This window comes from Ovis canadensis, chromosome 5 (assembly GCF_042477335.2).
Source record: "Ovis canadensis isolate MfBH-ARS-UI-01 breed Bighorn chromosome 5, ARS-UI_OviCan_v2, whole genome shotgun sequence".
In the NCBI taxonomy this organism is placed as follows: Eukaryota; Metazoa; Chordata; class Mammalia; order Artiodactyla; family Bovidae; genus Ovis; species Ovis canadensis.
In genome coordinates, this window is record NC_091249.1 from 100,422,058 (window position 1) to 100,443,888 (window position 21,831).

A 21,831-nucleotide genomic window follows, 5' to 3' on the forward strand; every position below is an offset into this window, starting at 1 on the left:
AACACATAAGCAATAACTCATTTATAAAACCTAAAATTAATTATTTTTTTGAGGAAATAATTCTCAGTGAAAGAATCTTAGTACTACAGGAAAACTTAAGTTATATTTAGAGTCCTACAATAACGAAATATTTTAAGACCCTACATTTTCTAGGATCTATTTTCTTCTAAAATATTCTCAGATTTAATTGTGTGAATCCATTTTTCTAAATACCTCTAATTTTGGTATTTAAATCCATAGGCATTAATAAGATCACCTAACAGGAAAATAAAACATCAGTTCAATTCAGTTCAGTCGCTCAGTCGTGTCCGATTCTTTGCGACCACATGAATCGCAGCACGCCAGGCCTCCCTGGCCATCACCAATTCCCGGAGTTCACTCAGACTCGCGTCCATCAAGCCAGTGATGCTATCCAGCATCTCATCCTCTGTCGTCCCCTTTTTCTCCTGCTCCTAATCCCTCCCAGCATCAGAGTCTTTTCCAATGAGTCAACTCTTTGCATGAGGTGGCCAAAGTACTGGAGTTTCAGCTTTAGCATCATTCCTTCCAAAGAAATCCCAGGGTTGATCTCCTTCAGAATGGACTGGGTGGATCTCTTTGCAGTCCAAGGGACTCTCAAGAGTCTTCTCCAACACCACAGTTCAAACGCATCAATTCTTTGGCGCTCAGCCTTCTTCACAGTCCAACTCTCACATCCATACATGACTACCGGAAAAACCATAGCCTTGACTAGACGGACCTTAGTCGGCAAAGTAATGTCTCTGTTTTTGAATATGCTATCTAGGTTCCTCATAACTTTTCTTCCAAGGAATAAGTGTCTTAATTTCATGACTGCAATCACCATCCGCAGTGATTTTGGAGCCCCAAAAAAGAAAGTCTGACACTGTTTCCACTGTTTCCCCATCTATTTCCCATGAAGTGATGGGACCAGATGCCATGATCTTCATTTTCTGAATGTTGAGCTTTAAGCCAACTTTTTCACTCTCCTCTTTCACTTTCATCAAGAGGCTTTTTAGTTCCTCTTCACTCTCTGCCATAAGGGTGGTGTCATCTGCATATCTGAAGTTATTGATATTTCTCCCGACAATCTTGATTCCACCTTGTGTTTCTTCCAGTCCAGCGTTTCTCATGATGTACTCTGCATAGAAGTTAAATAAGCAGGGTGACAATATACAGCCTTGACGGACTCCTTTTCCTATTTGGAAACAGTCTGTTGTTCCATGTCCAGTTCTAACTGTTGCTTCCTGACCTGCATACAGATTTCTCAAGAGGCAGGTCAGGTGGTCTGGTATTCCCATCTCTTTCAGAATGTTCCACAGTTGATTGTGATCCACACAGTCAAAGGCTTTGGCATAGTCAATAAAGCAGAAATAGATGTTTTTCTGGAACTCTCTTGCTTTTTCGATGATCCAGCAGATGTTGGCAATTTGATCTCTGGTTCCTCTGCTTTTTCTAAAACCAGCTTGAACAACAGGAAGTTCACGGTTCACGTATTGTTGAAGCCTGGCTTGGAGAATTTTGAGCATTACTTTACTAGCGTGTACATAGTAGAAGGCTAAACAGTTAATAAGGAAGTGGGAAAACTGAGTTTATGAGAACAAGTATGTAATAAATTCAGCACTGAAGGAAAAACAGAGAAATAAGCCAAACCTAAGGAATGGATATGGGAGGGGCTTTGTTATTTAAAAAGGAAGGGAAGCAGAGTTGTGACTCCTGTTTATTTGTTGTTATTTTTAATGGGAAACATTTTAAAAATGTGTGTGTGTATTAATAGAAATAATCCTACAGATATAAAGCAATTAATGGCATGGAAGACGGGAAATGGCCAAAGAAGCAAAGTCTGGGTGAAGGTAGAGGGGATGGGGTATACTTCACAAATGCAGCTATTGGGTCTTGATAGCAAGAGATTTCCTCCATAGGCCGAAATTAAAATATGTAAACACTAAAAAACAAAAAACATAAGTGGCACGAAGATGAGAGGGAGAACAAAAATAAAAACCAAAGAGAGGCTGCACATGCAACTCGGGCTAGGGGTTTGATGGCATGAAGATGAGAGAGAGAGAGAGAGAGAGAGAGAGAGAGAGAGAGAGAGAGAGAGGGAGGGAGGGAGAGAGAGAGAGAGAGAGAGAGGGAGGGAGGGAGGGAGAGAGAGGTTCCTACTTTAAGAGTTTAGAGCGAGGCTGAGGCAGGAATGTGTAAATGAAGAGAGGTTTGGGGCTGAAAAGGCTGGCTGAGAAGTACAACACACAAAGACCTCCAAGCTGCATGGAGTAGCCATCTAAGGATGTGAAAACAAAGGAAAACTTATTAATAAAGGTATAGTTACATACTTTTCTTCAATAGTCACTGCTTCGTAGAATTTGATTTCATATTATATGATTCCCATCTACCATACTTTAAGTTTTGGCCTAAATTTTTGGTCTTTTCCTTTGCAAAGAATGACTTGGAACCTGCTTCCCGTGATGCACTTTGTTGTCGTTCGTCAGCCGTGAAGTCGTGTCAGACTCTTTGTGACCCCATGAACTGCAGCATGCCAGGCTTCCCTGTCCCTCACCATCTCCCTGAGTTGGCTCAAAATCATGTCCACTGAGTCACTGACGCCATCCAACCATCTCATCCTGTTGCCCCCTTCTCCTCTCACCCTCAATCTTTTCTAGCATTAGGGTCTTTTCCTCTTTGCATCAGGTGGCCAAAGCTCCACAGCTTCAGCTTCAACACCAGTCCTTCCAATGAATATTCAGGGTTGATTTCCTTTAGGATTGACTGGTTTGATCTCTCTGCAATCAATTCTTCAGTGCTCAGCTTTCTTTATGGTACAACTTACATCGACACACAATTACTGGAAAAATCATAGTTTGGCTATATGGACCTTTGTCAGCAAAGTAATGTTTTTCCTTTTTAATACAGTATCTAGTTTTGTCATAGTTTTTCTTCCAAGGAGCAAGCATCTTTTAATTTCATGGCTGCAGTCACTACTGTCCGCAGTGATTTTAGAACCCAAGAAAATAAAATCTGTCACTGCTTCCACTGCTGCTGCTGCTGCCAAGTCGCTTCAGTCGTGTCTGACTCTGTGCGACCCCATAGATGGCAGCCCACCAGACTCCTCCGTCCCTAGGATTCTCCAGGCAAGAACACTGGAGTGGGTTGCCATTTCCTTCTCCAATGCATGAAAGTGAAAAGTGAAAGCGAAGTCGCTCAGTTGTGTCCGACTCTTAGCGACCCCATGGACTGCAGCCCACCAGGCTCCTCCGTCCATGAAACCGCTGCTTCCACTATTTCCCCTTTTATTTGCCATGAAGTGATGAGACCTGATGCCATGATCTTAGTTTTCTGAATGTTGATGTTTAAGCCAGCTTTTTCACTCTCCTCTTTCACGTTCATCAAGAGGCTCTTTAGTTCCTCTTCACTTTCTGCCATTAGAGGTATCATCTGCATATCTGAGGTTGTTGATATTTCTCTCAGGAATCTTGATTCCTGCTTGTGAGTCATCCACCCCAGCATTTCATGCATCACCGGCTCAACAGACATGAGTTTGAGTAAATTCCAGGAGTTGGTTATGGACAGGGTGGTCTGGCGTGCTGCGGTTCATGGGGTCGCAAAGAGTCAGACACTACTGAGTGACTGAACTGAATTCTGTATATAACTTAAGTAAGCAGGGTGACAATATAGAGCCTTGATGTACTCCTTTCCCAATTTTGAACCAGTCCGTTGTTCCACGTCCAGTTTTTTGCTACTTCTTGTCCTGCATACAGATTTCTCAGGAGGCAGGTAAGGTGGCCTGGCATCCCCATCTCATTAAGAATATTGCAGTTTGTTGTCATCCACATAGTCAAAGGAGGAGAAGCAGATGCTTTTTTGGAATTCCCTTGCTTTTTCTATGATACAGTATATATGGCGCTTTGATCTCTGGTTCCTTTGCCTTTTCCAAATCCAGATTGTACATCTGGAAGTTCTCAGTTCATGTACTGCTGAAGCCTAGCTTGAAGGAATTTGAGCATAATCTTGCTAATATGTGAAATTAGTGCAACTGTATGGTAATTTGAACATTCTTTGGCATTGCCTTTCTTTGGGATTGGAATGAAAACGGACCTTTTCCAGTTCTGCGGCCACTGCTGAGTTTTTCAAATTTGCTGGCATACTGAGTACAAAAGGGATTTGATTTAGGTCATACCTGAATGACCTAGTGGTTTTCCCTACTTTCTGCACTCTGAGCCTAAATTTTGCAATAACTAGCCTGATGCACTAGGCCTTTCAAATATGGGCTTAGAAAACAGATATAAAAGTTTATTAGTCTTAGATTTGATGTTAAGGATAATGGTTACAAAAATACAATTAAAGACAAATGCTTCATGTTAAACAAAAGCAGCATGAGGTAAAATTACACATGAAATAATCACATCCATGAGGGGGAACTATGAAAAGATTAGAAGGAAATACAACAAAATTTACACAGAGACTGTCTTTAGCTGAAAGGAATACAGTTTGTTATCTCTTATTTTTTCCTCCTTATTAATTTATCGTCTTTTTCTACATCACAAGCATGCATTGTGCTAATAATAAAAAAAAAAACTAGAGTCAGTATTAATAGAATTTACAACAAAACCGAACCTCCTGCATTTTAAGTTAAACTGTATCCTCTGACATTTACCTTGGCTACTTTCACTTTAATTCAGACGGTCAAAAGTGTCTCAGATAACAAAGCCAACTGTGTCAAATGCCACTAAATCACTGAAATAATTTTTCAGTAATTTTCTTGCATAAACCTCTTACATAAGATATCAGGCTACAAACTTTCTTACGAAGGCAGTTTCAAGACCACTAAAAAAAAATACTAGAAAATACAGAATGTATTGACCTAGATTCATAAAAACAAACAAAAATTTAAACAGTAATGCTATTTAAAGTGAACTACTTAAAAATTTTTTTAGAAGTAAAAATTTCAGAAATTTAAAATGAAAATCTAAACATGAACAAATATGGAAAAGCTGGGTACTGAGAGAAAGCTAAAAACAGCTTTAATACATAAATAATCATACAAAACTCTTTAACAAGATAGGTCATAACACAGTTTTGGTTTCTATTCTAAATCTCAAAGCAATAAGATGTGAAAAAAAAAAAACTTAAGAGAAAACAACCACCACCTAAAACCTAGAAAATCTTTCAGTACAAGTAACTAAAAAATTGTTTATTACATATATATTAATACATTCTCTTGTTACTTATTGGAAACTTTACTAGAATATCATGACATTCTGGAACAGATTAAGACAGCTAAGGCAGGAGAGCAAGGACCAGGCATTCCGTAAGGGTAGTAGCTGAAGGTTTGAACCTTTCCCTTAGGTCATAGGTCCCACCTACTGTGCATTTGAATAGTAGGTTTCTCTCACCAAAGGGAATTCGCAAATTCTTGGATCAGGCAACATTCGAAAGAGAAAAGGCAAAAAGAATTAAGAGCAATTGAACAGGGTGTTGCCACATCCTCTTTACCCAATATAGGGATGAGACAAAATCAGAATAAATCCAACCATAATATATTTTGAGTTAGGGACATATGAAGGGAAGTATCAGACCAAAGTGAGAGCCTAGGGGGATGAAGGGGTAGAGAAAGTGCATAAGGTTTGAGCTGAACAATCAGGAGAACAGAAAGCAGGTTCAGCAAGGAAGCTATAAAGGACAAAAAGCCGAATCTTGCTCCTCATGCAAAACCCACTATTCAAATGTACAAAGAATATAACCTAACCACTTACCTCTCCATGAAAAGAGGGGCCAAGCAAACTTCAAAACAAAAAGGAACTTTAATTACAATAGAAAGTAGAGAACACTCTGGCTACAAAGCAGTGGTATACTGGACACGATAAAGAACTAACATCTGCAGGTGATCTGAGCAATGGTTAGAACAAACGATCAGAGCAAAGGTACAGAGAAACCAACTTCCCACAATCCTTCCTTCCTTTGGAGAGGAAGGGATGAGAAGAGCAACCTGAGCACTAGACTCCACATCTGAGTTCTTCAAGGTCAGTAATTTGCTCACAGGTAACAGCAAGAAAGATGCTGTTTCATAAATTCTTTTTAAAGCAGGAATGCCTCAACAGTCTAATAAAAAGGCATGTAAAAAAAGGAGAATAACATTTTCTAGGAGAAAAACATTTTTCTATTATAAAAAAGTAGAAGGATGGAATACAAAATAATTATGACTTAGTAATGCGGAACACATTTAATCTCAAATGGTGAGGAGAAGTATAATTTTAACATGATATTTCTTAAACTCTAGTTCACACTTAGCATGCTTTTGGTAATCAGAAAAATGCTGATGTGCCTTTAAATTTAGAATAAAAGATGACTATAGTCCTAGAGAAGCCAGCAGAGTAAGTAAAGAGAAACCATATACTTCCTGTAACCTGAGGATATCTTCTAGAAGGTTAAGCACACTAGGAAAAAAGGTAGAAAAAAGAAAACCTGAAATAAATTACTCTGTAAACCGCCAGCAGAAGTCGCAGTGGTTGTAGAAAAGTTTACCTCCACCAAATTCAAAATTCGGTTTAAGTACATTCCAGGACGAGGGTCTGGAGTTTGATGAATAACCATACATCAAATAATTATTTGACTATGAGTCAGACTTCCAGGGGAAGAGGCTGGATCTGTTTCACTGGGTAAGAGGCTGGATCTGCTTCACTTTTCAGTAAGTGAACATGAGTAAAGTTGCAATTTCTCATCTAAAAATGGAGACAATATTACCTACAACAAAGGAGGACTAGGCACTCATCAATCCTGCTTTTACTTTCCAAGCACAAGGAAAAGTGTATTTCCCAGCCTGCCATGCACTTTTGGTCTGAACCAGTCACAGGGCTCCAGACTATATAATGTGGGCACAAATGATGTATCTACTTCTAAGCCTGGCCCCTAGAATCTCCTGAAAAAAACAGAGCCCATTCTCTCTTTACTTGCCAACTGGCACAGTTCAGTTCAGTTCAGCTGCTCAGTCGTGTCCGACTCTTTGTGACCCCATGGACTGCAGCACACCTGGCCTCCCTGTCTATTACCAACTCCCGGAATTTACTCAAACTCATGTCCCTTGAGTTGGTGATACCATCCTGCCATCTCATCCTCTGTCGTCCCCTTCTCCTCTTGCCTTCAATCTTTTCCAGCATCAGGGTCTTTTCAACTGGCACAGCATCTAACAAAAAGGACTCCAAAGCAGCAGAAGGAACAGAAGAGCCACAAGACAGAAGCAGCAGCCTAGAATCCCTAAGTAACACTTGAATCATCAGTTTGTGAAGGAGCTACAGGGAGAGTTGCCCTACCCCTCTCAGGTACCCTCATTTGACCTTGATTCCTGTCCTGTCTGTGACTGAGAAACTTTTATTAAGTTCGGACACTGAGATTTCAGAGGTCGTAAAATACCCCAATACATGTCTTCTTCCAAGTTCAGAGTGCAGAGATGCAAATGGGGTAATAGAAATAAAAATTTTACCAATACAAAGTTTTTTAACGTTGTAAGGGTAATATTAACAAAAATAAACCAGGCTAAAGATTATGCACTTAATAAAAAAAATACTTAGATATCTACAATGTTCATTGCAAAATAAAAATGTTATTTAACCAAGAACCAGAAAACCAGTCAATTTTTTAATATAAAAAATCAACAGGCTAATATATAAGCAAAAACTGTGAATTTCTTCAAGGTACTGACTTCAGGAAATTAGCAGGCTTACTTGTTAAGTCAACATAATAGAAACAGGTGCCACTTCACACCTTCCATTCTAAAAGAGACAGAAGTTGATGAGAGATATGGATAGAAACTAATTAACATGATAAAAAGAGAAGCCATAACTTTTAAGAAAAACATGAATACTTACAATCTGAATATATGATAAAATATTAAGTCAACAGATACCAAAACTAAAGTTTCTTCTGTCATACTTGTGATTGAACTACCGTGGTATCTACACCATCTATTCACTTGAATCTCTTCACTATAGCCACTCCCAAACCATCCTACACTATCTATAATTTCGAAAGTTCTCTCATAAGCTTCTCCCTTCAAATTTCTTCAAGCATTTTACAAACGACAAAGAACGCCCTCAGATCTTCTTCCCTTTCTCTTCCTTCGACTCAGCAACAACACATCGTTTAAAATATAAACTGTCATTTCTGATCAATATTTTTACATGAGCAATTTAGAAGAGATTTTAGATTTTCTTAATATTAAAATGGTGTCATTTCATGTCACAAAAGGTTTGTAAAACAGTAATTATTTCAAAATGATAAAATCAACATTCTTATTCAACAGAATTAGGCAACAACAGTCAGAATATAGCTTCATGACCTAAAAATTTCAGATTTAATATTAAAGAAAAATATCAATAGATGATCTTAAGAATAAAGAGCAAAACAAACAAAGAGGAAATGGAACTATAGCAGAAAAGAATCACTAGAAAATCCTGATTGGTATTCCTTGGAACTTGATTTGGAATTAGAGACGGCATTAATTAATATTAAAGTTAATCTATTTACAAAAGAAAATCAAGATCACAAAATTTATCAACTTCATGTTTATTTTTGAAGGTTGAGCTCCTCTTCAAATTAGCAATATGTATACTTACATGACAGATAAATTGTCAAAAGAGCAGCAATTTTAAATATAACATATTGTTTCAAAATTAACAAAGAGAATCAGTTTTCAATCTCTGGAAGTTTTAGTTTTAAAGAAACAAATGGACTGCAGATTACAGACAACAGAAACTACCTAATGACTAAAAAGGGATAAGACAGCCAAGATCTTTAAAGCCAAAAGGGATAGGAAGGCTCCCTGGAGACAAAACCAGAAATGTGCAATTCTCAATAGAGAATAAGCTATCTTAATATGTATTTTATCTAGTTTATTAATTCAGATTCTATTTATTTAGAATTATTGGTACCTGCCCAGCAGATAGTCACCCTTTCATGATCTACAAAAAAGGGTTTTTGCTAAGCAAAACAAGTAAGTAAGACTACACAGGGCATAACCCTACATAGTTAAAAACTAGTCACTGATGATTTACTTTTTTCACTTATGAATACCTTTGATGAAGTTTTAACTTTACTAAAACCTTAGTCATTATTTACTTTGCTAATAAAAATATCTATTTTTAAACCACTGTTCTCTCACACTTTTCATACACATGCGTGTGTGCGCATGTCAGTGTTCAAAAACCTTTTCAGACAATCTGAATAGTATTTTCCTATATTTAAACACTGATACGGAACAAGCATAAAGCACAACAGAGTATACTTAAAACTGAAAAATAAATTAAGCTTTGTGGATAGAATGGCTTATTATTGGTCTTGCAGTATATGAAATCATTAAGCAGATAATAGCTGTCCATTGCTTTCTAACTTAAAGTGAAGGGAAAGTCGCTCAGTCGTATCCGACTCTTTGTGACCCCATGGACTATCCATGGAGTTCTCCAGGCCAGAATAGTGGAGTGGGTAGCCTTTCCCTTCTCCAGGGTTCTAACTTAAAAGGTCTAAATAGAAAACTGATATACAAATCAATAATAGAACCTATTTATTTATTAGAAACAAATAACTGTAGTAAAACTATTGTCATGGTACCAAACCTGTAATTTGCCTTCCATAATCACACAAGATTGTGGCATGTATTTCTATATGCAGTGTTTTACTGCTTTTGCCTCCTGATATCTGTATTTAACTGTATTTAACTTCTGTACTGTTTATTTTATTCTTTAACTTTCAGCAAGGTAACTTAGTTCTTCTCCATGAGGGGACAGCAGTAGTAGTAAGCTTATAGTACACTAAACAAAATTAAAAGCCTACAAAACAACTTCACCCCCTCTTTGCTAAATTAAAGTTTAAAAGTATTTATTAACAGTAAAACAAAGAACTCCTAACTCTCAGAATACTCTCAACTAAGTCCCCAGCAATAGGGCAGGTGCTTTGAGTCATTTTTTCCAACAATGGTGAAAATTTAAGCACTTCAATTTACAGTCACTTCCTCTTATTGACCAACTTTTTTTTAAAAAGGTAACTAGAAAAGTCATGTGATAATTCCAGTGGCCATGTTCAAAAAGGGATAGAGAAAGAAGAGACTAATTCTTGACAATGATCATGCTATTATCTTTGTACTCATCAAACTACTACTGTCTCAAGTAAGAGAAATAAGGAAGCTGGATTTTCCCTGTAATTTTCCTTTTTCATGTTTTCAGAAAACTGGAATTAGCACTTAACTTCTAGGAGGTTAATCAGGCTGGTAAACAGAGAGGAGAGTGCCAGTCAGAATTAGCCTGTCCTTGTCTTACCTGCCATTACAGAGTAGCCATCGAGCAAGAGAATAGTGAGGTAGAATCTTCTGCATGGCACTGGCCATCACCATGGTAACAACCAGCTGTATACCTATCACACCCTGTGCAAAGAAACAAACAGAGGAGTTTAACAATGAATGAATTTAGATTTGAGGACACCGCTGAAAAGCTTTCTATACGTTCTGAAAATTATACTTTGTAAGAAAAATGGGTTTACTATCAAAACACCCATTATTCTGCCATATGGGATCTCACCTCATAATCCTCTACAAGTTATCCAAGGGTCACAACCATATTAACAAAAGTTAAATTAGGGAGCACACACATTCAAAATCTATTTCCAAGAAATCTTCTCCATTACCTGAGTGTACCAAAATGAAGCAGAAAATAGTGATTTTTTTCCCCCATCCTTTTCCAAATTTACTCTATTCAACACACTTAGATCACCAGCTTGGCTAGTTCTAAAAGCAGTATGCCTGTTTTTTAATTCTAAGGTGGCAATGAACAACTCAAGAGCATTAACTATACTAAATGTGATGCTGGAAAGTCACTAGAAAAAAAAATTTAATTCATCCTATCATCACGAACTTTCAATGGGTGGGCTTTTAACACGATCCAAAAATGCCCAGTTTATTCTCATCAGTCCCTCTCTTGTTCTCTGCAATACCTAATTCAAATCTTCTCCCATCTCCCCACACCTCCAACCTCCCTCAAACTTCTTCCTTCTTTAAAAAAAAAAAAAAAAAATTCAATCATAGCAAAGTGATTCAGTTTCACACACATATATATACATGTACTTTACACACATTCTTTTCCATTATAGGTTATTACAAGATATTGAATATACTTCCCTCTACTATACCGTAGGACCTTGTTTTTACCTATTTTACATATAGCAAGTTGCATCTGCTAATCCCAAACTCCTCATTTATCCACTCCCTCCAAACTTCTCTTGACTCAGTAGAGGACAGCTTCCAGTTCACAGAGAATGAAACAACAGCATCAAATGAGAACTCTCATTTGACACTAACAAGCTCACAATCACTGGTATCTATACCTGTTTTCTTCTTCCACACCCTCTAGAAATACAACAACAGAGTATCTCCGGTGTAAAGCAAATCCCTCGGTGCTTCAGAGCCCATCCTCTCACGGATTTTCAGGAACCTCATCCAGTGAACAGCTTCCCTCCTGTTGCTGTTTGGTTGCTAAGTCGTGTCCGACTCTTTGCGACCCCACAGACTGCAGCACACAAGGCTCCTCTGTCCTTCACTATCTCCCGGAGTTTGTTCAGACTCATATCCATAGAGTCAGTGATGCTATCTAACCATCTCATCCTCTGCCGCCCCCTTCTCCTTTTGTCTTCAATCTTTCCCAGGATCAGGGTCCTTTCCAATGAGTTGGCTCTTCGCATCAGATCTCTTCTCTATTTAAATCCTTCCTATTAGTATTTTAATTTCACCTTTCTAAAAAAATAGCAATAATTTCTCCTTATTCTTAATTTTCTCTTCTATAAAATGAAGCTAATAATTCAACCGACCTACTAATCAAGCTGTGCCTGTTTCAGAGAACGCAGCCAATACTTGTTATTATCATAATTATCATTCTTATTAAGGGATAAGTTTTTTTTCTTTAATTTCAAGGAGAAGGCTTTTCAAAAAAGAACCAACGTTACTTCTATAAGAAATAAATTTAGAAAACAAAATAAATGGAATCATACCATAAAAAAATTACATCAGTCTCCGAAGGGATAAAAGAACACTAAAAATTTTTTTGAAAAAATCAGATTTCACTGATTTTAACAAACTGTTCAATCAACCGTACATCACTATAACAAATGTATTATCATGATGTGGGATACTGAAAGTATGGGAGGTTATTCACATGCCAGGACAGGGGATATGGAACTCTCTACTCTGATCCATCCTGCTGCAAACCTAAAAGTGCTCTAAAAACATGAGATTTTAAGAAAAATCAAATCAAATTTATTCATAGAGAAACAGTGTAAGTAATGTCAAAATAATTGGAAAAGACATTTGTAACTCATATCATAAAGGGATAGTTTGTTGTTGTTTAGACTCCTGCAACTCCCTGGACTGTAGCCCACCAGGCTCCTCTGTCCATGGGATTTCCCAGGCAAGAATATCAGAGTGGGTGGCCATTTCCTTCCCAGGGGATTTTCCCGACCCAGGGATCAAACCAGTGTTTCCTGCAGTGGCAGGTAGATTCTTTACCACTGAGCTACTTGGGAAGCCCAAAGGTATTATTTACTTGTTAGGTATTATAGAGTTCTTACAAGTCAATTAGTAAAAGAACAAATGCCTTCTTTTGTATGTACAGAGAGTTCTTTAAAAAGGGGAGCAAAATGGCTCTTAAACAGGACTGTTTTTAAAATGCCTTTGAAACCTGCCTCAATTCTGGTTTCAATGTGGATATTTTAATGCCTTAAATTCTACCAATTGGGTTAAGGTTCAGACCATTTTTATATTCTCCTAACATCAAAGGTTACATTTTTGTCTTTTTTCTTTCACATTTCCTATCACTTGCTTTTACTATCTTATTTTCTATATAGTTTGTGATAGAAGTTCTGCAATCTCCATACAGTGAATGCCATTACAAAGAACGCTTTCAGGCAGAACAAGGCCAAGAAATACATTAGCAAGTATGTCAGAAGGTTAGTCTATTTGAGATTACAGACGTAAAAGCAAAAGATAATTTTTTTAGTCAGGGAATCAGGGAAAGTTTTGTGGAAAAAGTGAACCTCCATCTAGCCTTGAAAGAAATCCGATAGTATCATAGAATCTTCAAGGTCATCTAGTACAATCTCTCACAAACATATGTAACAATTTATTAGAGTGTAAGCTCCTTAATGGAGAAGGCAATGGCAACCCACTCCAGTACTCTTGCCAGGAGAATCCCAGAGACGGCGGAGCCTGGTGGGCTGCCATCTGTGGGGTCGCAGAGAGTCGGACACGACTGAAGCAACTTAGCAGTAGCAGCAGCAAGCTCCTTAATAGCTGAAACTGTATCTTAGTCATATCTAATAAATGTTACAGGTATTAAATGGCATTTCAGAAAGACTGATCTGGAAGATATATATATATATATATATGATGGATTGTGATGAACTGGGGAAAAAAGTCATCATACCAAATTCTCTCCTCTTATTCCAAATCACTAAGCATAATGAGATACTGCTGATAAAACCAGGACTAAAGAATGTAAACCATGTGAAGTCCAAAACAAATAAAAATCAGTAAACCGGACTGACTAGCATAACAGCAACTAGGCTTTGCGATGATCCACACCAAAAAAGATAACGATTTAAATTACAATGGTATCTCTGGTTGTGAGAAGAAAAATGTATTCTAAAGATATTGTTGAAGAATTCAGAGAATGATGATATACTGAAGCAAATGAGGAACTAAAGAGATCAACCTCGTGAAAGGCAAACATCATTCTCAATGTTGTAGCTAATGTTTGACTAAAAAACATTCAAAAATGTAATTTCACTCTATTCACTTATCTTACTATGCCATTTCCATCTTTTTAAAATAAAGTTGAAAGTACTTTCTCAAAACCTCATCTGTTTACTGTTAAATATATAAATTTTCTTCCAACTTTCTAACAGAAGTCAATAAACCCTTCCAAGAATAAATCAGCTGTTAGGTAACTGTATATGTGGACTTAAAATGTTGTTTTTTCCCAATAGAAGAATCCACCTAATTTTTTTGAGAAATAATTTTTAAATTATGTGGGAAATATGTCCCCAAAGTTAATCCTTTTCATACTTATTTGGAAAAGAGTCCTTGGAATATATTTTCAAATGACAACCATTTTACAGAATTATGTATTATCAACTTAATATGTTGTTTGTACTAAACTTAGATCAACTTTTGAGACATTACTATACAACTGACAATCACAGTGTACATGCCAGGGATTAACATATTAAAATATATTCAACTCATTAATTAAGAGACACAATTATGTGAAATTTAAAAACAAATTTTAATAACCTGCTTTCACTGATCATCTTAAGTGCCCATGTATATCTAAGTTTATACAAAACAGAATTTTTGAAATGTTTAGTGTAAAAACCAAATTCCCTGAATATCTTTCATCATTTTTAATTAAAAGCTAATGCTTAAGTAAATTTAACCATAAACAAACATAAACTTCACACAAAAAAACTATTAAACTGAGCAGATACGCACCGATACAATCAAGTCCATCACGGCTGAAGTTTCAAGCACACAACCTTATGGGTCATTGGCCAAGTGGCCTTAATGGTTTTATTAGGCCCTCAAAACAATATCTTGACCAAAGAGATGGCTTCTGTCCAGATTGGTTGCCCCTAGGCTTCAATTCTCTCGATAACTGGAACTGGGAAAAGTCATTTATGAAATAGCTCGTAAGCTCCCAAGAAGGGTGAAACACTGGGGCAACTGAGGTTTCAACCTTTCCACATCTATTAACCTGAGGCCATGAAGAGCAAGAAAAAGTTATTTGCCTTTAGTTTATAGAAGAATGATCATTTCAATTTTTGTTAGTAATCATTTTTGGGTAGGTTAAAAAAATTCTTACCAAGGAAAATTAACCAATTCTCCAAGAAATAAAATATATCAAATAGCAGTATTTTATCTTGCTTGACAATACTGACAATAAAACCCCCAACTTAGAGAAAAACATGTTGTAATTTTAAAATTCAAACTTGGAACAATATTATGTCAACCTCAGTGGAGCTGACCTTTTGTTTCGTTTCACTAAACTAGCTCTCCTGTTGACAAACAGACTGAAAGCAAAGTATACACTGCTTACAATCAGAAGGCATATCAGCAACATACTTGAACTCAAACCACCCCAGACGGTTTTAATTATCACTCACCCTCCAATAAATGAGAAGGGGAAAAAAAAAAAGAAAGAGGATATTACCCAATGACCTTCCCATTTTTGGTTTTTTAACTTTTTACATATTTTAGTGATAGCTAGACATGTTGAGACAGACTTCTTAGAGACGCTTAAATAACTTATACTACAAAAGAAGGTGTGAACTTCGTTATTTCAATCTAGATATACATAAAACTTAGAATTCACACATTGAGCATTTAAGCAAACCATCTCCCAACAATTTACAAATGAGGTTATCAGGGTCCAAACAACAAACACCATAGAACTACCCAGTCACAAACTTATCCAGAACCCAGATTCCTAATCCAACCTAATGTGTTTTCCTCTAAGTTGTTTCAGTGCATTCAATGAACATTTACTGAGCAACAAACTACATGCACTGAACCACTTGCACATAATAGGGAGAAACAGCACAGTCCCTGTCATCAGTGAGAAGTCAGGCCAGTAGGAGAGTAAACAGTTGCTGGTCAGTTGCTCAGTCTTGTCTGACTCTGCAATTCCATGGACTGCAGCCCGCCAAGCTTCCCTATCCTTCACTATCTCCCGGAGTTTGCTCAAACTCTTAATACAAAGGGATGAGAGCATAGGCAGAGGATTCTACCAGAATGCAACATGCATACTAAGGGACAAGAGCTGTGAAAGGGCATCATGGAAAGTAAAGACGAAGTTAAGACTCCGTGGACTCAGCTTGGTGAACCACCAGAGATATCAGCTTCACACAGGATGACAAGCAGGCCAAAACCAGATACTGAAGGGCAAAACCTACAGACTTAAGTTCAACCTGAAAACAATAAAGAAATCCATGAAAAGTAATACGACCACATCAGAACTTAAGAAAAGTCACTCTGGATACCTTGTAAACACCAGATGAGGGCTAGGCCAGCGGTACTAAGACAACTGCTCGGGTATGAAAGAAGGGCCTGCACTAAAGGCAGCAGCAGGAAGGAGGGGTGCAGACTCTCTTATTCTGGCGGCAAGAACTATATAGAAGCACTACTCATCATGTGACAAATGAGATAGGGTCTCGATCAAACAATGTCAAAAATCTATAAATTCAAATTACATCACTACAGAAATTATTTATATCTATAAACAGGAAAAGCAAACAAAACTTTAATTAACAAATACAGGCTGTCTGCCTAATACCCATCCGGTATCTTGCCGGCTAGTATTAGAAACTTGCCAGAGGACTTTTCTGTCCCTCTGACTACTGTTTATCTCAAATACTCAGAGCAACGACATTTAGAACAATTCGAAGGCACACAGCATGGCTGAATGGATGAATGACACTACTACAAAACAAACCGTCTTGACAGAACTTAAAACCCAAGATTATCGTATTAGGCAACAACAAACACATTAAGACAACTTTGGAGCACAAAATTGCATAGTACTATGAACAAGGGTTCAGGGTTATATAAATTCAAAAAATTGAACAGAAAAGTTTCAGAGCAGATGATTAAAATGAAACCAAGGAAGGGAATTCCAGGTTAAATGACAAATGGGAACAGAGTAACCATGGGACCACTAGGAACTTCCTTCAACCAAAGCAGACATCAATATGTTACAAAGAACTGTGAGATGTCAGACGAAGACAGAATTTTAGATTGTTAAAAATCTTTAAAATCAAGAGGATGCATGGATCTGAGGTATTTGCAAATATCACATTGGAAGGCTTTTAAACAATCAAGGGTAGGAGAATAAAATAACTGAAGTAACATAGACGGAAAATTAGACATAATATCCTGAGCAATCAAAGAGTAAACCTAAGACTAATAAGATAGAAACAGTTGAAACTAGGAAGGAAAGAACAAAACTAGAAAGTATGTCAGTAGGAAACCAATCAACTTTGAGTATGACCGAACATGAAAAAGGAAAACAACTACAGAATAAAACAGGAACGTCTCAAAGGTTATTTAAGAAAATAGTTTAGTTTTGGTGACTGGGAGAATCCTGGAGTCACCGACAGGAAAGCTGCAGACTGAAGGAAACTCAAGGAAGTGGACTGACAAGCCTCCCACAGGCCTCCCACTTAGGCTGTGCCCTCAGCCATTCAGAGCACACACAAAACATGTTTCTCTGGCACAATCGATCTACATCAGACAGACTGGCAATAATCAGGTTGGTAAGAGTTCTAACAATTAATATACAGTGAAAGTTACCAAGTTACCAAGTGGATCAGAGGTTCAAGTTCACTAACTGCACCACTCCATTACTGTCTTAATAATATGCTGGAAGTCAAATAATTAGCAGGCTGCTTGGTAAGGAGTGATTGAGAGCAAAAGGCAGCATTGAGGGACATTTCACTCAGGCAGTGATAAAGTCTGAAGAAATACACAGAACAGTCGTCTAGAACATAAAATACTCCCAACCCTAAATAGATCTGGATAAGTTATGTTCAATTCTGATTCTTAAAACGTGTTTTCCTAGACTTTCAAATGACAAAATTACTTTCCAATCCTACTTCTTCAGACAAAACCCTATCTAAAATTTTATCTATCTTTTGACATGTGAATATGATTGATGTGGCCACAATCTAGTCTAGCTTAAGTCTTGCAAACAATCCATATTTAAGTTCAAGGTGAGAGGACAACTTCTTCCATCACGAGTTGATCTTATCAAACTCTTGAAATGTTAACCACCATTCACTACCACCTACAAATAATATGTGATAAGTGATACGGTAGAGGTCAGTGCCCAGTATTATGGGTGCATTCCAACAAAGGGGGAGAATAAATCTACATGGGAGAGGCAGGACAGACTTGTTCACAGAGGTGACATCTAAACTAACGTTACAAGGTTAGAGTACTATCCCACTGTCAGAAAGGAAAGAAATACAAGATCTGATACATCCATTTGTACCAAAGCTAATGAAGGTGATGGAATTCTAGCTATTTCAAATCCTAAAACACAATGCTGTTAAAGTGTTGCACTCAATATGCCAGCAAATTTGGAAAAATCGGCAGTGGCCACAGGACTGGAAAACGTCAGTTTTCATTCCAATCTCAAAGAAGGGCAATGCCAAAGAATGTTCAAATTACCACACAACTGCACTCATTTCGCATGCAAGCAAAGTAATACTCAAAATCCTTTAAGCTAGGCTTGAACAGTACGAGAACCGAAAACTTCCAGATGTTCAAGCTGGATTTAGAAAAGGCAGAGAAAGCAGAGATCAAATTGCCAACATCTGCTGGATCATAAAAAAAGCAAGAGAATCCCAGAAGAACATTTACTTCTGCTTCATTGACTACGTTAAAGCCTATAATTGTGTGGATCACAACAAACTGTGGAAAATTCTTCCAGAGATGGAATATAAGACTACCTTACCCGCCTCCTGAGAAACCTGTATGCAGGTCATGAAACATCAGTTAAAACCGGATATGGAGCAACGGACAGGTTCCAAACTAGGAAAGGAAGCTGAGAGCCGAAGAATTGATGCTTTTGAACTGTGGTGTTGGAAAAGACTCATGAGAGTCCCTTGGACTTGCAAGGAGATCCAACCAGTCCATCCTAAAGCAGATCAGTCCTGGCTGTTCATCGCAAGGACTGATGTTGACGCTGAAACTCCAATACTTTGGCCACCTGATGCGAAGAGAGGTCTTTTCATCTGAAAAGACCCTGATGCTGGGAAAGATTGAGGGCAGGAGGAGAAGGGGATGACAGAAGATGAGATGTTTGGATGGCATCACCGACTCGATGGACATGGATTTGGGTAGACTCCAGGAGTTGGTGATGGACAGGGAGGCCTGGTGTGCTGCAGTTCATGGGGTCACAGAGTTGGACACGGCTGAGCGACTGAACTGAACTGAAAGTTGTATATTGTCACCCTGCTTATTTAACTTATATGCAGAGTACATGATGCAAAATGCCAGGCTGGATGAAGCACAAGCTGGAATTAAGATTTCCGGGAGAATTATCAATAACTTCAGATATGCAGGTGATACCACCCTTATGGCAGAAAGAGAAGAAGAACTAAAGAGCCTCTTGATGAAAGTGGAGAGTGAAAAAGTCAGCTTAAAACTCAACATTCAAAAAACGAAGATCATGGCATCCGGTCCCATCACTTAATGGTAAACAGGTAGGGAAACAATGGAAACAGAGACAGACTTTATTTCGGGGGCTCCAAAATCACTGCAGATAGTGACCGCAGCCATGAAATTAAAAGACGCTTGCTCTTGGAAGAAAAGCAATGACAAACCAAGACAGTGTATTAAAAAGTAGAGACATCACTTGCTGACAAAGGTCCATCTAGTCAAAGCTATGGTTTTTCCAGTAGTCATGTATGGATGTGAGAGTTGGACTATAAAGAAAGCTGAGTGCCAAAGAATTGATGCGTTTGAACTGTAGTGTTGGAGAAGACTCTTTTAGAGTCCTTTGGACTGCAAGGAGATCAAACCAGTTAATCCTATAGGAAATCAATCTTGAATATTCATTGGAAGGACTGATGCTGAAGCTGAAGTTCCAATACTCTGGTCACCTGATGTGAAGACTCAACTCATTAGAAAAGACCCTGATGTTGGGAAAGATTGAAGGCAGGAGGAGAAGGGGATGACGAAGAGATGTCTGGATGGCATCACAGACTCAATGGATACGAGTTTGAGCAAGCTCTGGGAGTTGATGAAGGACAGGGAAGCCTGGTGTGGTGCAGTCCATGGGGTCTCAAAGAGTTGGACATGGCTGAACAACTAAACAACAACAAATCTGTACCAAGAATGCAAATAGCATGAGCTGAATTACACATGGCTAGATTTTGCTATGGGCTGCACACATTGGATTCTTCTGTACGTACTTAGAAGTCCAGGGTCCTAAGCCTGGAAGCAACTAAATCATATATATTTTGGAAGAAAAACTGCCACTACCATGGAAAAGTAAAGAGGTGAGTAAAAGTAACTGGAGGCAAAGAGCAAAATTACAAATCCTCTGAAATAGTCCAACAAACATCATTAAAGCCTGAACTAAAACAGCTTCAAAAACAAGAGCAAAATTAACATTTGTAAGGGGGTGGGGGAAGGAAATAGGCTTGAGATTAATAGTTATCTCTGCAAGTAGGTAAAGATTACACTTAAGTGGTTACGTAAAGATAAAACGCAAAAAATGGGCATAATTATTCTTTGGAGAAATTAAGCAATAAGAGGAGAATCTGACAGTTACTAGAATGGCTCACATATAAAATACATATATATATATACATATATATATACACATATATATATATATTTGTAGTGGGGGAAATATATATGCATAAGGCAAGAGCAAAGGGACCAATATAAGGAGGCTGCTAAATATTCTAATCAAGAGTTAACTGTGAATATTAAGAATCAGAAATAGATGAAACCAAAGGCCTAAGCTGAAAGTAAAACTTCATGAGACCTTGTTTTACCTAAGAGAAGTACACAAAAAGGTAAAGAGATGTATTAAATTTAAAATCCAAGGTCTTCAGAGTTTACATAACTTGGTGGAGGGGGTGGAAATCAGGTCAATATCTATGATGCCCTGCTTTCCACTGGATATAGTCATTTTGGAAAACTCATTATACATCATTTCAAAGTCCTCAGATTGTTCCCTAAAAACCATGATGGGATGGGGAGTTGATCTATAAAACAAAAGAGGGGAGGGAATTTTGTGAGAAATTCAAAAGTCCTGAGAATTTTGACAGAAATGTAACAGAAGAATTGAATGAATAATTGCCAAGCACCTTTGTCTAAAAGACGAAGCTTTAGGTACAACATCAGAGAAATAAGATCTAGAGTTAAAGGTTAAATCTGCAGGATAATTAAGTAGCTGGTCAAAAGAGCCAAAGAAAATCACCGAGTGGACAAAGTTTGAGAGATCTTGAAAAACAACCACACCAAGGTCAGGATCTTGGCAATGTGACTGCGGGAAGGTTCAGAGACTTTAAAAAGTGGCTAAAGAATCTGAATAAAGTCACCTATTGATATTTAATACAGATTTATTGATTGAATCATGTGAAATCATATACTTAACTGTTTTGACCTAAAAAATAGCAATTTCATACAGTTCAAACTGTTACTACAAACAGAATTATAGATACATAATATATAGGGAAACGTAAAATGACAGGGAGTTGAAAAACACAATTATCAACAACTATGACCTGAACTCAAACAACATGGGTTTTCAAATTTAAACATTTACAGAATGAGTTCAGTTTGCAAAACATCAATGTTTTGTGCCACAAAATATTTTTTAAATTTCCTTAAAGTAAAAAATAGAAGCAGAAATTTTTGTCTCCCAATTCAGAATAAGATGTCTAATGTACTTTAAAACTAAGGTCAAAACCCACTAACCAATGAAATGCCTAGGTAATTATCACCCTAAATATCTTAGTGAGAACCACAACATAGTAGAATGCATGAATTTCACATAACTATATTCAACAACATCAGCTCCAGACTTTCTGCTAAAGGTGATGATATAAAGCCATTTTTCAGAATTTGATTAAACTTAGAAAAAAACTTCAGATATTTCCCCAAGATATAAACTGATAAGGCAAAGTGAAAGATCAACAACAAATAGAGGGCAAGGATAAAAATACTTTCTCATAAGAACAGAGGACATTCTAATTAAACATAATTTATAAAACATCTTAATGTATTAGAGT

General features: G+C 37.4%; 1 protein-coding gene across 3 annotated transcripts in view; it reads right to left on the reverse strand.

Moving 5' to 3' along the window:
• The window catches only part of TMEM161B (transmembrane protein 161B), a 72,153-nt gene that overhangs the window by 38,595 nt on the left and 11,727 nt on the right, over nt 1–21,831 (reverse strand). For all 3 annotated transcript variants that reach the window (XM_069590062.1, XM_069590060.1, XM_069590061.1), the window contains exon 2: nt 10,299–10,402. Coding sequence is in view for 2 of the 3 variants with exons in the window: in XM_069590060.1 (XP_069446161.1) it covers nt 10,299–10,402 (104 nt within the window). In the remaining variant the exon portion in view is untranslated. The remainder of the gene's footprint in view (nt 1–10,298; nt 10,403–21,831) is intronic.